The sequence below is a fragment of the Monodelphis domestica genome, chromosome 4, assembly GCF_027887165.1.
Source record: "Monodelphis domestica isolate mMonDom1 chromosome 4, mMonDom1.pri, whole genome shotgun sequence".
In the NCBI taxonomy this organism is placed as follows: domain Eukaryota; kingdom Metazoa; phylum Chordata; class Mammalia; order Didelphimorphia; family Didelphidae; genus Monodelphis; species Monodelphis domestica.
This window is the reverse complement of record NC_077230.1, coordinates 344,346,558-344,364,112: the sequence shown is the minus strand read 5'-3', so window position 1 is coordinate 344,364,112 and position 17,555 is coordinate 344,346,558. Positions and strand designations below refer to the sequence as shown.

At 44.0% G+C, this 17,555-nt stretch overlaps 1 protein-coding gene across 19 annotated transcripts in view; it reads right to left on the bottom strand.

The window, feature by feature from the left end:
- ARRB1 (arrestin beta 1) overlaps positions 1 to 17,555 on the bottom strand; it is a 141,858-nt gene that overhangs the window by 14,552 nt on the left and 109,751 nt on the right. For 7 of the 19 annotated variants that reach the window (XM_007490963.3, XM_056794958.1, XM_056794962.1 and 4 more), the window contains 8 exons: positions 16,249 to 16,316; positions 14,153 to 14,288; positions 10,569 to 10,653; positions 10,077 to 10,149; positions 8,276 to 8,413; positions 7,468 to 7,554; positions 4,569 to 4,592; positions 1,275 to 1,345 (listed from right to left, as the gene is read on the bottom strand). In XM_007490963.3, the coding sequence (XP_007491025.1) occupies positions 1,275 to 1,345; positions 4,569 to 4,592; positions 7,468 to 7,554; positions 8,276 to 8,413; positions 10,077 to 10,149; positions 10,569 to 10,653; positions 14,153 to 14,288; positions 16,249 to 16,316 (682 nt within the window). Of the gene's footprint in view, positions 1 to 1,274; positions 1,346 to 4,568; positions 4,593 to 6,644; positions 6,688 to 7,467; positions 7,555 to 8,275; positions 8,414 to 10,076; positions 10,150 to 10,568; positions 10,654 to 14,152; positions 14,289 to 16,248; positions 16,317 to 17,555 lie in introns of all 19 variants that reach the window. The other 12 variants (XM_056794957.1, XM_056794959.1, XM_056794963.1 and 9 more) reach the window with 4 other exon arrangements.

Genomic DNA, 17,555 nt, shown 5'->3' with positions numbered 1-17,555 from the left:
CCCTCCCTCCAAGGGGCTCTATTTGAAACTCAGTTCCAAGAACCCAGAATGGAACAGGAAAAAGTTGCCCAGATTTGGAGGTCTTTTAACCTTGCTTCAAATCTTCGCTCTGCCTCTCTTCAGCAAAGTCACTTCACTTAAACTCAGTTTCCTCATCGTTAAAGGGGAGAAGAGAAGGAAGCTGAGCTAGATGACTTCTAAATAACTTCCAATTCAAAATCTATGATCCTTTGAAATTGGGAGGGATGGGGGCAGCTGGGTGGCTCAGTATATTGAGAGCCAGGCCTAGAGACAGGAGGTCCTAGGTTCAAATCTGGCCTCAGCCACTTCCTAGCTGTGTGACCCTGGGCAAGTCACTTGACCCCCATTGCCTAGCCCTGACCACTCTTCTGCCTTGGAGCCAATACACAGTATTGATTCCAAGACGGAAGGTGAGGGTTTAAAAAAAATAACTGGGAAGGAAAGACAGGGGAGTAAAAGAAGTCTGCTGCTATTAATGCACCTCATGAGAGCTAGGAGATCCAAATTCTAGTCCTGATTCACTATGACTTGTGTAAATTAATTTGGGCAGTATCTTTATTTTTACCATGTTGGCATGGCTTAACCATAAACAATAAATACCTCTCTGGTTATGGAAGTCTTCCTTTATCCTCAGCAAAAATGTTTATAACATTTTACCTCCACCTCTCTCTTCTATATGCATTTGCCTCTCTCTCCTATAGCCGTCCTTTCTATACTTGTCACACAAGCACTTGCCATTTCTGGACCTCAGTTGGTTGCCTCTTACACTGACATTTTAAGGTCTATGTTGAAAAGTCTTTCCCAGTTCTTAGACTGTGTTTTAAATTCCTTTCTAACATTCTCAAGTACCTTCCAGGTATCATGATCTGCCCACTGCCATTTTCTATGATTTTCACTCCCAACTTTAATCTGATTATAGGTCAAAAATGGACAAGAAAGATGCAACCAAAGCCATTCCTAGTTGGACCCTCAAAAAGGAAGCAGGAAAAATCCCCATCTTGACGACCCTTCCCACTAATAATAAGCCAGAGGTGCTGGAGTTGAAAATAGAATATTGGTTCTACCACCTCTTAGCCAAGTGGCCATGGGCTCTGAGCCTCAAGCTTCTTTATCTGTACAATGGGAATTCTTGTACCCTCTGCCCTTCATAGGGTTATCGTGAGCAGAACTCCAAAGCACTAGAGAAGGGGGAGTTATTACTCTTATTTATAATTCTGCTCAGGGGCCATCCAGACTCCCACAAACACACTCACCTTCTCGACGCACAGGCTCCTCCCTGGGCTTCGGGTGCATTAAGGTGAAGGGCAGTTCAACAGCCACATCACTGAAATAGACGTAGAGATGACGTCAGCTCAGGTCCCGTGAACTCTCCTGGCCTAGCCCTCCTGCAGGCTCCAAGGAGGCAGGCCTCTGAGAATGGAGGACTAGGAGATGGGAGGGAGCACTTCTGTGTTCAGCATTAAGAAATCAGCTGGGAGTCGGAGAGCTTGGTTTCAAGTACGAGCCCTGGCTGTGCCTTGCTATATAACTTGGGGACAGCAATTTCCTCCCCTCCCCACCCCACTCCTTGGTCTGGCCCCCAGTGTCTTCCTCTGAAAATGGGAAAAGTAATCCCTTTCCTATCTCCTTTCCTATGGAAAACAAATGAGATCATGAATGAGAAAAAAAGTATAAAGGGCTATACACATGTGGACATAATCATCCATAATTATTCAACCAAAATTTATGAGGCTTCTATTTCTACAAGATCTTATTATTAGGATTATGGATACAAAGACACATATATCATGGATTCTGATCCCAAAGGGTTTATAATCAAGTTGCAGGCAAGGGGAAGGAGAGCTAAGTACATAAATAACTATGATAGGAAAGAAAGGAAAATAAATGGGAAGGAAAGAAGACCAAACAAAATGTTAGGAAAACTGTTCAATTTTGGTTTAGTTAATAATTAACAATTATTATGATATGTAATAAATTATGATGATTAAATTAATATAATTAAATTTTAATTTAATTAAAGAGAATAAAGAAAGACTTTAATAACTGGAGAGATGTTCATTGTTTATGGGTGAACCATGCCAATAGGATAAAAATAGATACTACCAGCAAGTAGCTAGATGGCTGCATGGATTGAGAGCCAGACCTAGAGATGGAAGGTCCTGGGTTCAAATCTTGTCTCAGACACTTTCCAGCTATGTGACCCTGAGCAAATAACTTAACCCCTATTGCCTAGTTCTTAACACTCTTCTGCCTTGGAGTCAAAGACAGATAAAAAGTGTTTTTAAAAAAAATTCACCTAAATTAATTTATAAATTTAAAGCCATACTAACCCAACTGCCAAAAGGTTCTTTTATATTATTAGACAAAATACAGCAGAATTCATTTGGAATTTTAAAAAATGCCCATACTTACAAGGGAAATAATGAAAAAAAGTAAGAATGAAAGGTGCATAACCAGATTTCAAACTACACTACAAAATCTATCTGGTACTGATTTAAAAAGTAGGTGGTAGAAAAAAACCCTAAGTAATCCATACTTAGAAGTAATTAAACATAGTATTCCAAAACTCTAATCTATTGGGTACAGGGTTCTCTATTTAACAGGCATTCTGAGAAAATTAGAAATCATTTTGTCAGGGAACAATCCTCTTGTGCTACATGTCACAAGTTTCCAAGTGGAAAATGAACTTGACAAATAGGATTATTTTATTTTAGAGGCAGCTAGACAGCACAGAAGATAGAGCACCAGGCCCAGAATCGAAAAGATCTGAATTCAAATCTGGCCTCAGAAACCTCCCAGCTGTTTGACCATGGGAAAAGTCACTTAACCCCACTTGCCTACCCCCTGGCCACTCTTCTTTCTTAAAACTGGTACTAAGACAGAAGGTAAGGGATTTTTAAAATTACATTATAAAAAAAAAACAACTAAAGAACAGGAGAAGGTATCTTTCATAACTAAACAAGAGATAGAATGGATCACAAAAAACAAAATTAGACAATTTTGATTATAAAAACATAAAATATTCTTTGCAAAACAAAATAAATGCAATTGTAATTGCGTTTATTTATTATGGTTAATATAACACTATTGATATTTATTATTTATTAATATTATTACCATAGCATTATTAATATTTATTATTATGTATTGTAATATATAAATAGAAGTGAGATAAAAATATTCACATCAATTTTATCAGATAAAGGTCTATCGAAGATATACAGGTAATTGTAATAACTATAAGACTAAGAGCCATTCTTCCAAACTCTCACTAGCTTTTACCTTCCCCTTGATTCCCAATAAGACTTGGCTCAAATACCACATTCTCCATGCAGCCTGTCCCTGTCTTCCTAGTTGCTATGTTAGTGCTCTAATCCTTGGAAGATTGTCTTCTATCTACTCTATATCTTGTAAATACCTAATTAACAAGCTAAAGTCTCCTCCTTAGAATGCAAGCTTCTTGAGGGCAATGGCTGCTTTCCTTTTTATATTTATTTTTATTTAGATTATATTTATAAAGTACTATATGCATGCTAGCTATCATTTTGCATTGCCAACACTTGGCACAGAGCCTACCAAACAGCAAGCATTTAATAAATGTTTGATCAGTGACTAAATTTAACAGTAGTAATAAAATGAAAATATAATGGATGGGGGCAGCTGTGTAGCTCAGTGGATTGAGAGCCAGGCCTAGAGACAGGAGGTCCTGGGTTCAAATCTGGCCTCAGAAACTTCCCAGCTGTGTGACCCTGGGCAAGTCACTTAACCCCCATTCCCTAGTCCTTGCCGCTCTTCTGTGTTGGAGCCAATACACAGTATTGATTCTAAGACAGAAGGTAAGGGTTTAAAAAAAAAAATAGAATGGATACCACTGATTGGGAAATAATCAAATTGTGATTTTGAATGTAATGGGATATTTTTCTATCCTCAGAAACAATATGAGGAATTCAGAGAAGCATGGGAAGACTTATGTGAGTTGACCCATAATTAGGAAAACAAAATACACAGTGAAAACAACAATAAAAGGCAATGGATCTCAAAGTAAATGCCATGACCGATCTTGGTGTTAGAATATAGAAAATGGAACATGCTTCCCTTCTCCAAGGAATGGAAATATAGATATGTAAAACTAAGTGTAATGTCAAGTGACTTCTTTTTGTTGTTTTAAGAACTAGTTTGAGATGGAGAAAATGTATTTAGATATAATTGTAGCCTAAAAACTAAAAGCAGCATCAATGGATCGTTTTCAGCCAGGAATATCCAAGAAAGCTTACAGAAGAGGTGGCATCTGAGCTGGGCTTCAGAGAACAGATATGAAGCATAATCAAATTGAAGTCTATTACTTAGAGTGAACGGAAGCTGGGCTGTGAAGTCCGGAACTTCTTCTGTAAGCTGGACCATTCACTGGCCCCTGACTTTGACCGCAGGTCTACACAGACCTCTGAGGAATAACACAAGACAACCAGGGTCCAATCATGGGCCTCGGGGGTCTTGCCACTGAGGGGAAACGGCCTGGCTGAGCTCAGGGTTATGAGGAGTTGAGTTACCTGGATGCGAGATCTCCCAACAGGCTGGCGCAGATCAGAGGAGGCAAAGAAGAAGGCAGAGTTCAGAGTGGGAGAGACCAGCCAAGTCATTCATGCAATATCTGTAGCTCCCAGTGGGGATAAATGAGGGAGTTGAGACCATCCTGGACCACTAAGCTCTCTATGTTACATATGGAATCATCATGTTGATAATGAAATTATCAATCCCAGACTCTTTGGATGCCTGAATCTGACGATGACTCCCAAAGTGTCCTAGGATGTGTCAGGTTATCTCTATGCTATAAAATGAGGTGGTTAGACTAGATGACGTCTAAGGTGCCTCCCAGCTCCGATAGTCAATGGTCTGAGCTCTCTTCCTGGGAACACCTTCTGTGTTCTGAGATCCTTTCCAGTTCTGACTTATGTTCTAGGATCTTCTACATCTGAGAGTTTATATTCTAAGATCCCTTCCAGTTCTGACTTATGTTCTAGGATCTTCTACATCTGAGAGTTTCTATTCTAAGATCCCTTCCAGTTCTGATTTATGTTCTAGGATCTTCTAGATCTGAGAGTTTCTATTCTAAGATCCCTTCCAGTTCTGACTTATGTTCTAGGATCTTCTAGATCTGAGAGTTTATATTCTAAGATCCCTTCCAGTTCTGACTTATGTTCCAGGATCTTCTAGATCTGAGAGTTTATATTCTAAAATCCCTTCCAGTTCTGACTTATGTTCTAGGATCTTCTAGATCTGAGAGTTTATATTCTAAGATCCCTTCCAGTTCTGATTTATGTTCTAGGATCTTCTAGATCTGAGAGTTTCTATTCTAAGATCCCTTCCAGTTCTGACTTATGTTCTAGGATCTTCTAGATCTGAGAGTTTATATTCTAAGATCCCTTCCAGTTCTGACTTATGTTCTAGGATCTTCTAGATCTGAGAGTTTATATTCTAAGATCCCTTCCAGTTCTGACTTATGTTCTAGGATCTTCTAGATCTGAGAGTTTATATTCTAAGATCCCTTCCAGTTCTGATTTATGTTCTAGGATCTTCTAGATCTGAGAGTTTCTATTCTAAGATCCCTTCCAGTTCTGACTTATGTGCTAGCATCTTCTAGATCTGAGAGTTTATATTCTAAGATCCCTTCCAGTTCTGACTTATGTTCTAGGATCTTCTAGATCTGAGAGTTTATATTCTAAGACCCCTTCCAGTTCTGACTTATGTTCTAGGATCTTCTAGATCTGAGAGCTTATATTCTAAGACCCCTTCCAGTTCTGACTTATGTTCTGGGATCTTCTAGATCTGAGAGTTTCTATTCTAAGATCCCTTCCAGTTCTGACTTATGTTTTAGGATCTTCTACATTTGAGAGTTTATATTCTAAGATCCCTTCCAGTTCTGACTTATGTTTTAGGATCTTCTAGATCTGAGAGTTTCTATTCTAAGATCCCTTCCAGTTCTGACTTATGTTCTAGGATCTTCTAGATCTGAGAGCTTATATTCTAAGATCCCTTTCAGTTCTGACTTATGTTCTAGGATCTTCTAGATCTGAGAGCTTATATTCTAAGATCCCTTCCAGTTCTGACTTGTGTTCTAGGATCTTCTAGATCTGAGATCTTATATTCTAAGATCCCTTTCAGTTCTGACTTATGTTCCAGGATCTTCTAGATCTGAGAGTTTATATTCTAAGATCCCTTCCAGTTCTGACTTATGTTCCAGGATCTTCTAGATCTGAGAGTTTATATTCTAAGATCCCTTCCAGTTCTGACTTATGTTCCAGGATCTTCTAGATCTGAGAGTTTATATTCTAAGATCCCTTCCAGTTCTCATTTATGTTCTAGGGCCTTCTAGATCTGAGAGTTTATATTCTAAGGTCCCTCCCAGCTCTGATATTCTCTGATCTACGGTCCTTTCCAAATTTCTCCCATTTCTAGTATTCTGTGTCCTAAGGTCCCTCCCAGCTCTAATAGTCTAAGGAAGGACAAGCTCAGAGGGGATGGGGTGGACCTGGCTTACACCTAAATGGAAGCATGTCCCTTGGGGGTCCCTCCCACCTGGCACTGTCCTAGCCTCTAAGAGCAGGACCCAAGGCCATATCACTCACTTGGTAAACTTCATGCCCCGAGAAGAGAAAGGCTCCATGAGGTCTGAGATGGAGGAAAAGGAACATGAAGAAGAAAGCGGAGGAAGAGGAAGGACATACGAAAAAAGATGGAGAAAGGTAGGGAGACTAAAAAGAAGTGGAAGGAAAGGGAAGAGAGGGGGGAGAAAGAGAAACAGGAAGGAGATAAGGGCAAAACAAAAGCACAAAGGAAAAGAGGAAGGGGAAAAGAGGAAAGAAAAAGCAGCAGCAGAGCCAATAGGGGAAAAGAAGGAAGAAGAAAAGAAGGAAGAGAAAGGAAAAAGGGGAAGCAGGCAAGAGGATCTGAAGAAGGAAGATGGAAGGAAGGGCAGGGTGGGAGCATGAAGGAAAAAGAAAGGAGAGGAATATTATTGCAGAGGGAAGGAAGGAGAGGGAGAAGGAAGAAGATGGAGGAAGGAGATAGAGGGATCAGAAGATGAAGGAAAATGTTGGGAGGAGAAAAGGGAGAGAGGAAGAGGAAGGAGGCAGGACAGAGGAAGAAAGAAAAGATGGCAGAGGAAGACCCCACACCCCTTTCACTCTCCCCAGGTGAACCCAGCCTTGAGCTAACACTATTAAGGCTACCTCCCACGTATCCCAGAAGATGCCCCAACTGAGGAGGGCCAAGGGAAGCATTTGTGGAATGGGCCAGAGCTGAGGCTATCCTCCCTCCTCCACCCTGCCCAGAAAGCCCCCAGCTTGAGGATGATGCCCTCAAGGAAGCTAAGAAGGGCTTGTTTTTGTGATGGGAGATGGAAGATGTGGGGAGGGGGGGATGGGGGAGAGGAAAGCTAGGGCCACTTACCCTCCTCGGGAAACAACCAGCTTCACTTTGACTTTGTAGGACACGATGATTCCTAAGATCTCCTTATTTGTGCCATCCCTCAACCTGCAGTGTTTGGGGAAAAAAACAAGTCATAAAGACAAGAGGTAGGGGAAGGAAGACTATGGAATAGGAAGCAACAATGGCTCTTTGTGGCCATGCAGGGAATAGGATATTGTGGAAGGAGACCTGAGCCTGGGGGCAAATCTCTGTTCTGCCAAGAACTATCCCACTGGGTAAACCTTAGGAAAAACCGAAGTGACTCAGAGTACATCTAGTCTAACTCGCACCAAAGAAGAAATGACCTCCTGCAATATCCTGCAGTAGCAACAGCACCTACAGAGTTTGCTTTACAGTTTTTCAAAGCATTTTGCATATGTTATCTCATTGGATCTTCTCAACAATCATAGGAGGTGGTTACTGGTATTAGCCCCATTTTATAGATGAGGAAACTGAGGCAGACAGGTTGGATTTGAACTCAGCTCCCTAATTCCATGTCCTGTGCTCTATTATCTACTGTGGCACCTACCTGCCTAAAGTGGTCCTCATGTTTGTCTTTCTTTTGACACCAGAAAAGGAGTTTTATGGTCAGTTTTAAAGGGGAGTTGGGACAGGGGGTAAGGGAAGCATAATCCAGGGGTCTGTCTCTAAGGATGCTTAAAGAAAGTTGGGCTTGCAGGTCTGGGGAGAGTAGGAAACGACCAGCCAATGGGGAAATGGGGGTCATGGGTCCAGAAAAGCTTGGGGAATGGGCAGCTGAGGGGGACAAGGAAATCAGGGGTATCCTCACAGGGTACTGGAAGCCAAGTTGGTGTCTTCATGCTTCAGCTTGCCATCCAGGGCCAGGCCTCGCTTCTCACGGTTGTTGGCCAAGAATGGTGTAAGGGTGTAGACTTTGCAGAATGTTGAACTTGGGGCCACCATGTCACTGGAGAACAGAGAGATAACAAAGGAAGCTTTCCTCCCTCCCATGGCCCACCTGTCTGTCCTTCACCTGTCCTTCACATCTCTGTCTCTCTCTCTGACTCTCTCTCTCTGTCTCTGTCTCTCTGTCTCTCTCTCTGTCTCTCTGTCTGTCTCTCTGTCTGTCTGTCTCTCTCTCCCTCTCCCTCTCTGTCTATCTGTCTCTCTGTCTGTCTGTCTCTCTCTCCCTCCCTCCCTCCCTTCCTTCCTTCCTTCCCATCCCCTTACTTTCTGTCTTACAATCAATAATAAGCATCAATTCCAAGGCAGAAGAGCAGTAAAGGCTAGGCAATTGGGGGTGAAGCAGCTTGCTGGGGTCACACAACTAGGAAGTGACTGAGATCAGCTTTGAACTTAAGAACTCCTGACTCCTGGTATGGTTCTCTATCCACTAAACTACCTAGCTGTACCTGACAAATGTTTTCAATTAATTGGTTTAAAGAAATGATTGATTGATAGAATCAGAGTAGGAAGAGACTTCAAAGGCCATCCAATGCAACCCCCTCTATTTTACAAGAATTTAAAATTTTAAAGACATTTAAATGTTAAAGAAACTGAGGCCCAGGGGGATAAAGTCACAAAAGCACTAAATAGCAGAGTTGGAACTTTGACCCTACGTCCTCCAGAATCAGGGCATGAGTCTTTTCCATAGCACCAAGCTGGCCTCTCCCTGACTTCAGTGATGTTTAGGGAACCAAGATGCCCAGCATTGCCTGCCTGGGCCCCACTGGACAGGGAAGGAAGTCTGCTGGCACAGCTTGAAAGAAATGAGGGGATCTACACCCTGGAAGATGTGACTTTAAGGTTATGTACTGTTTTGTATTATCTGCTTTTCCAAAAAGTCGTCTGCTAGTATGGTGTGTATGTGTGTGTGTGTTTAAATACATTGTCAGGATTGTGTGTCAGGATCCACGTTTTTACTCTTTGGTATTCTCTACTCAGAGTTTTAAAAATTATCTCCACTTTCCCATTAACCACTTTTCCAAAAATCATTTGCTTTTTTAAGATTAACCACTTAAAAAAAAAAAAACCTATCTAGCTATTTTCCCACTAAGAAGCATCATAGCACAAGATAGAGTGGGTCTATAGAGAGAGTCCTGAGTTCAAGGGTGACACATACTGCCTGCAGGGTCCTGGGCCAATCCTTTAAATCTGGACATGCCGGTGGCAACTCATTAAGTCTATAAATAGCATGTGAGTCACCAATCTGCACTGAAGGGGAGAGAACTGTCACACCAGGTGACATCCTCTGCGAATGAACTTGGAGGGCTAAAGCAAAGGAAAAATAATTGTTTTGCATTATGTATTTTTTAAATTACCTGAAATATTGAATTGTCTGCTCTGAGGAAGCTTTCATTATCCACTCACTTGGATTATTTGCTTTCCAAAAATTATCTGCTGCATACTGTATGATCTGTTATTATCCACTGGTTATTTAAGGGATTATCCATTGTTTGGCTTTTTAAGATATTATCTAAGGCATGAGGATTTTCCACCAGCTTCTATTATCGGATCTGTATCGGTGCATAGGTGTTGGGGGAGTTTGTGCTTATCCCTGGTTTTCTGACCACCCGCCCCAAGAACCAACATGATTCCTACCCAGCCCAGGTTCAACAGAGCCAACTTACTCAGCCTCCTCCACCGCCACAGGGCATTTGTACTGTGCCGTGTTGAACAGGCAGATGTCTGCATACTGGCGTACTACGGGCAGAAAGAAAGCACGCCTTACCCAAGGGACATCCTGGGGCACCAGAGGGACCCTACCCAAGGCAGCCCCCAAGGAAGGGACTCGGGGCGACCGGGAGGTTGCAACAACCCCACAAATGCCCAGAAGCACCCCAAGACCCCCTCCTGTTTCCCCTGCCTCTAACAAGCCACTCTGAATTATTGCCCTACTAAAACTGTGGCTCGAGCCCTTGAAGATGAGCAGCCCACATTATCAGCCCACATGAACGCCTCCCCCTGGACCAGAGAACAAGCAGCTGGCCGCTAGGCTGCCTCGGAGAACCGTTCAGCAGGGGCAGCTTCAGGAAGAGGGGGAAGAAGGCCCAGGGCTCCCTGCCTACTCCGCCAACCCCTCCCAGGCACAGCTCACCCCCACTAGCCCTCCTCCCAGGTACCTGAAATTTTTATCTTCTTCACTGTCTTGTTGGTGTTGTTGGTGACATGGACATTGACACTGATCGGTTCCCCGTGGTAGTAGATCTGGGAGAAGGGAGGAGGGAGAGAAAGGGATGGAGGAGTCCGCTGGAGTCAGGAAGGGGAAGCAAACTAGCATTTATTGATTTACAAATTGGATGTCACTTGATCCTCAGGTTGGGGCACCAGCCCACAGAGCTGAACTCTGAGTGAATGCTTTTCCGACATATGGGGCTGTTGTTGTTTCTGCCTCTTTCAAACAACAAAACTGTCCCAGGCAGAAAGGAGAACCCCCTTTCACTATGATCTCAAGGTCAGGAGGTGGTTCAGTGAAAAGCCAGGCCTAGAGACAGGAGGTCTTGGGTTCAAATGTGACCTCAGACACTTCCTGGCTGTGTGACCCTGGAAAAGTCATTTAACCCCCACCGCCTGGCCCTTACCACTCTTCTGCCTCGGAACCAATACCTAGTAAGGTAAGGGTTTAAAAAATGTATATGTCAGGAGTGGATGAGAAAGGAACAGAGGATAGTCCTCCTGCTAGACCCCCTCCAGGCTGTCAAGGTCCCACCCACCTAGATGGAGAGCAGGACTCTGATGTCCCTCATCCCTAGCCATCCCATCTCTAAAAGGGAAGCTTAGCGTGATTCCATAATCTCAGGAGGTTCCTGACTCCCCAAAGCCACCAGACACTTGCTGAGGGGCTTTCCTACAGGCCCTGGGGTAGTACAGAAACCATCAAGAATGGGGATTGGCAATGACACATGTAAAACCTAGTGGAATTTCTCGTTGGCTACAAGGAGGGGTAAGGAGGAGGGGAGGGAAAGAACATGAACCATGGAACCATGGAAAACTATTCTAAATTAATTAAATAATTTTTCAAGTAAAAAAAAAAAGAATTGGGATCAGGGGCAGCTGGGTGGCTCAGTGGATTAAGAGCCAGGCCCAGAAATGAAAGGTCCTGGGTTCAAATATGACCTCAGGCACTTCTGAAAAGCTGTGTGACCCTGGGCAAGTCACTTAACCTCCATTGCCTAACCCTCAGCATTCTTCTGCCTTGAAACGAATACATAGTATTGATTCCAAGACAAAAGGTGAGGATTTAAAATTTAAAAAAAAAAGAATTGGGATCAATTCACTCTATTGCAAATATTAATAATATGGAAATAGGTTTTGAACAATTATATATATATATATATATATAACCCAGTGGAACTGCTCATCGGCTCTGAGGGGGGGAAGGAAAGAATATGAATCATGTAGCCATGGGAAAATATCCTAATTTAATTAATTAAATAAACTTTTTTTTTTAAAGAATTGGGATCATTTCTTTCCCTGACAATAATAACAAAACTAACAAAACATTTTACGGTTGGCAAAGCACTTTATGAATGTTATGTCATTTGATCCTCATGACAACACTGGGGCACGATGCTTTTATTATCCCCATTTAAAATTAAGAAAGTGAGGCAGACAGCAGTTAAATGTCTAGATCCAGATTGGAACTCAGGTCTTCCTGATGCCAAAGTCCAGGGTTATACCAGAGGGCATGGAGCCAAACCTTTACCTAAATAGAAATCCTCTCTACAATATACCTCCTCTGATAGACTATAAGCTCCTCAAGGACAGGTGATGTTTCAGGATTTTTTGTTTTGGGGTATTTGGTTTTTTTTTAAAGCAGGATTCCTGGCATATAGTTAGAACTCAACAAATTCATGTTGTTTGATTCTCCAGACTAAATATCGAGTGATCCTTTTATGGACGGGCATCCTGTCCCCCTCCCCATAGGCAGACCCTCCTCTCAACACCCTGGTGGCCCATGAACTAGATATAATTCTCCAGATGGGACCTAACCGGGGCTGAAGCCAGGGAGAGCATCCCTCCCTCATTCCAGAGGCTGTCATTCAATGCAGCCAAAGATGGCGGCCAACAGCCTGCTCTCACGTTAGAAGAAGGAGCCAACTGGCTCAGGCAGCTGAAGGAGTACAAGGTAGACTAGGGTCTCCTGAAATTGAACATTCCAGAGTCAGACTCAAATACCATCTCCTGCAGGATGCATTCCCTCATCCAGTCAGAAATGAGCCATTCACAGACCTCAGGCAGGATTTGGATTGCTCCATCCTATCCTAAATTGTATCCTCATTTTTATTTAATTTAATTAATTTATTAATTATATATATATATATATATTATTTATGTTGTGCCCCCAGCCCTGACTGTAAACTTCCCAAAGGCAGCAACTGTGGGCTGGTGCTCATTAAATCCTCGACATCCCCCACCCCAGCCCTTGTTCGGGACTCTTCACACAATAGAGGACTCATATTTGTTGAATCGATGAACAGTTGGCACATAATGCTCATATGCTGATTTGCACCAAATTGAATGTCCTGACTCAAAAGATATCCCTGGACATCTATTTGCCCCTATTCGCCCCAAAGTTACAGGAAAGGCAATATTAAAACTGACATGTCGAGGATGAAGAGTTCTACTAATGACTCCCAGAAATCCCCTCTGTGGAATATGCTGCCCTTACTTATTCAGAGCACTTTTGGGGAAAAGGGAGGAAAAAAGTCACAATTCTTCAGCAGAGTTTGTTGTCCTAATTGACTCTTAGCATATGAGTATGAGAGAGCAGCTAGGTGGTGCAGGAGATAGAATGCCAGGCCTGGAGTCAGGAAAAATTGAGTTCAAATCTAGCCTCAGACACTAGATAGGTGACCTTGGACAAGTCACTTAAACCCTGTTGGCCTCAGTTTCCTCATCTATAAAATGAACTCAGAAAGGAAAAGGCCAACCGCTCCAGTATCCTTGCCAAGAAAATCCCCAGTCCCAAATGGGATTATGAAGAGTCAGACACAACTGAAAAATAACTAAACAATAACACGGCTAGGAGAAAAGATGCAGTCCCTTTCGGCACTGGCTTATCCTGAACAAAACCCAATCTAAGGAGATTCTGGAGAATGTATTGCCTTTATTCACTCATAAGATGCAGGGGCACGAAGAGGGAAGGCCAAGGGACAGGATCACACACACAAAGCAGAGCCAAGACTTGTCTCTCTGCAACCTGAGTCTCAGGCACTCTTCCCTAACATCCTTAGCCAGGGGTCATCCTCCCTCCACTTAAAGGCCTCCAGCAGTGGACAGTCTATTCTACTTTGCCCGGCTCTCACTGTTAGGATGTTTTTCCTTTTATGTTGATCTCAGGCAATCAATCAATCCACCGACAAGTTTTATTATTTATTTATTTGTTATTTTATATAATAATATATATTATTATATATATAATATGATATTATTATATATTTATTACTCCTATTCTAGGCCCTAGAGATACACAGAATAAGTTGACATTCTCTCCCTATCCCCCTCCAACCCTCAACTGATCCTAGTAGTGTTTTCGGAGGCCCAAACAAATCACATCTCATCTTTCTATACAACAAAGCTCCAGATGGTTCGTGCCCATAAAAACCTTCTTTCAGTCTTGAGTTGAAATCTCTGGAGGATCGTAGGAAAGTCCTAACTGGGTCCTCAAAGCTGCCCTGAGACGCAGAGGGCCCATCACCCTTACCTCCTTGTCCAGAGAGGCCTCCAAGTGCAAGGGCTTGTCAGACATCAGAAACTGACGAGTGGTCTCGGCCGTGGGCTGGGGACCAGGCCGCTCCGGGGCATACTGGACCTTGCGGATCACCAGGCGCACAGAATTCCTGGAAAAGCCAGGGACGAGAAGAGACGATCCCACTGGGGTCAGACAATTCGGTCTCCTTCCCAACACTGCCCGACGCTTTCCTCTGCTCCAGAACACGCTCTAGTCCCCAGAGGATCAAGTCCAACCTCCTCCGCCTAGCATTAAAGGCCTAGGTTCTGACTGGCCCTCACTTTCTAGCTTTTTCTCCCCTCCATGTACCCAAGGCCCTGGGAGCTTTGGACTTTCCAGGATACAGCACATTTCTTCCTCCCTTTTGTTCCTGTCATTCTCCTTGCCTAGAACATCACCAATTTCTCCAATTTCCAATTCTACAAATCCTACGAGGCTTTTAAGGCCCACTTAATCTAAAAAGCTTTCTCCATAACCACCCAGCCCCCTCCTCGGAGCTGTCCCGAGCACAAAGTTGAGGACTCAGTTTCCTTCCTTTATTACAGTGAGTCGTCATGCGTTCTCTGTGATCTGCCCCCTCCCTTCCTCCTGCTTTCCCCCAGCATGAGGCTGCTAGTGATGATGACGATGATGATGGTTTAGCGAGGAGGATCCACTGAGCTGAAGGTTCTGAGGGAGCACTCAGGGCAGGGGATGGAGGCTCAGAGAGGATATGGAGTTTCAGGGATGGAGACTGAGGCTCAAACAGGGAAGGAAGTCTCAGTGAGGGGCGAAAGGACTGCGTGAAGGGAATGGAGTCTCAGGAAAGACAGAGGGGAAAGAATGGGGATGTGGAATCACCAAAGGAGAACAGGGGCTCTGTGAGGAGGACCAGGAGGCTCAGTGGAGTGGCATGATGCAGTGGGAAGACTACTGATGACCTGGGTTCAAATCTCAGCTCTACCACTTCCTTCCCCGCTGACCCTTTGTTAATTACCTGTCTCTGGACTGTCTCCTCCTCTGCAAAATGAGGAACAATGGCTAAATAACCCTCTAAGGTCCCTTTCAGCTCTCCAGCTAAGACTCCTGAGGGGATGGAGAGTTTAGCTAGTGAGAGGACTAATTAAGAAGGGGAAAGGAAGCTACAGGGTACTCAGTGAGGGGGATGAAAGCCCAGGGGAAATAAAGGAGACTCGGTGCCAAGTAGGAGGGCTTGGTGAGTCACTGAAAAATGGCTCAGTCGATTGAATGGGTACTCATTCAGGGACAAGGCTGAGGGCTCAGGTTGAGCTTTCCAGCTAAAATTGTCACCAGAATTGCCTGCAGTATGAGAAGTAACCACCAGATGGGGAACCCAGCCCATACCACCCAGCCAAGGATTCCTGGGTCTCCAGATTCTCTGCTTCTGTTCCACCTTCACCCACCCACCTGGGCTGCCCTAGAATAAAAAGCCCTGCCATCATCACCCCAACTTTTACCTTCTTTGGCCTTATGAGTCCATTGACTTAACCCCACCATCACCACCACCTCCATTTCCAACATGGCGCTCCAGCCTATCCTTTTCCTCATCTCTGTCTGTAGTTCTCCCTCATGCCAGATGGTGTTGGATACTAACTCCCCTCTTGGAAATCTCTTCCCTGATTAGCCCATCCCTCCCCTCAGCATGGGCCTCCACATTCCCTGAGGAATAGGGTCTGCTACCCTTCCTTGAATAAGGTGCTTCCTTAGAAAAGAACCCACCACCAGAGACTTCCAGAACTCAAGGGATGGGACTCCTTCCCTGGATTCAGCTGGGATCTCAGAGATAAACAAAATGCCCAATCTACTCTAGATTCCAATAAAGAGCTTCTACCCCATATAGTCTCATTTCTTATTTAGAGTCTCATGTTACAGATGGGGAAAACTGAGACTCAGAAGGGAAGAGTGACCTCTTAAAAGCCACAAGAGCATTTCAGTGATTGAGAGAAGTCAGAACCACTTTCTGCCCAGGGTCCCCCACTTCCCACCACACACACAATGCTGGGGGCCATCTCTGAGCCCTGCTGGATGCCCACCTCCTCCCTCCACCGAGGCGAGCCCGTCTTAGTTACCGTTTGTGAGTCTTCTCCTCCAGATTTTCTGCACAGAAGGCTTTGACTTCATAGTCCACACCACAGGCCTGCAAGAAGTTGAGGTACTAAATTGGGATGGGGGACTAGGTATCCCACAGGCTAGAGGTACAGCCCAAAGAACCTGTGGCTCAGTGTCAGGAGATCTGGGTTCCAGTCCCAGCTCTGCCACAGACTCTGTGTGGCCTTGGGCTAATCACTTTCCCTCTCAATATCCTCCTTTGTGGAGCAACCCCAGTGACACAATGGATAGAGTATGAGGCTTAAAGTCAGGAGGACCCACCTTCATGAGTTCAAATCTGGCCTTGGATACTAGCTGGGTGAGCAAACAGGTTTATTCATCCGCAAAATGAGCTAGAGGAGATGGCAATCCACTCCAATATCTTATGCCAAAAAAATCCTCAAATGGGGTCACAGGGTTCAACATGACTAAAACGTCTGAACAACAACAAAAGCCCTCATTTGTAAAGCTTAGACAATCTGAGCTCCCTTCTGGGTCTGGCAACTGAAATTCTACATTCTATAAAAGGGATTTCAGTTCTTTTAACCAAGGCCCCTCACAGGGTTAACTGAGCAAGCCATTTCCATATGGGCAGTTTCCATGCCAATTCTAGCCCTCAGAGAGCCCAGGGCTCACCCAGGGTGAGACCATTCTTTCTGCCTAACTTCATTCTGCTGGATCAGACAGAGAAATTTCCTGAAACAAATTTCAGGCTACAAAAATCAGCTCTAATGTGCTGGAAAATACAGAAGCTGTCTCATCACCCCTAGGAGACAAAGAGGGTTGGTGGTTGTTTGACAGATAAAGAAAGTGACAGACTCGAAGGGGGGAAAAGGCATTCTCTTCCTTCATTCTTGGGCACCTCAGAAGTCAAACCCCAACAGGGACTTAAGGGCGAGTTACAGAATCCTAGAATGTCAGAGCCAGGAGGAACCGGAGAACACAAAACCTCTGAGCCGAGGCATCGAATGTTGGAACAAAGCACAGAGCATATCAAACACACGGGGCCTTGGGGCACAAAACATTATACCTGGAAAAGACTTGGAAATGCAGAGAAGGTCAGATCTTGAAGAGGACTTAGGAGTCACTGAGCACAACCTCTTGATTTCTTCTTTAACCCTTACTTTCTGTCTTAGTACAACTCCAAGACAGAAGAGGAAGAGGTAGGCAAACAGGATTAAGTGACTTGTCTATGGTCACACAATTAAGACGTATAGGTGGCCAGATTTGAACCCAGATCCTCCTGACTCCAGGTCTGGCACTCTCTCCACCGTGCCACCTAGCAATC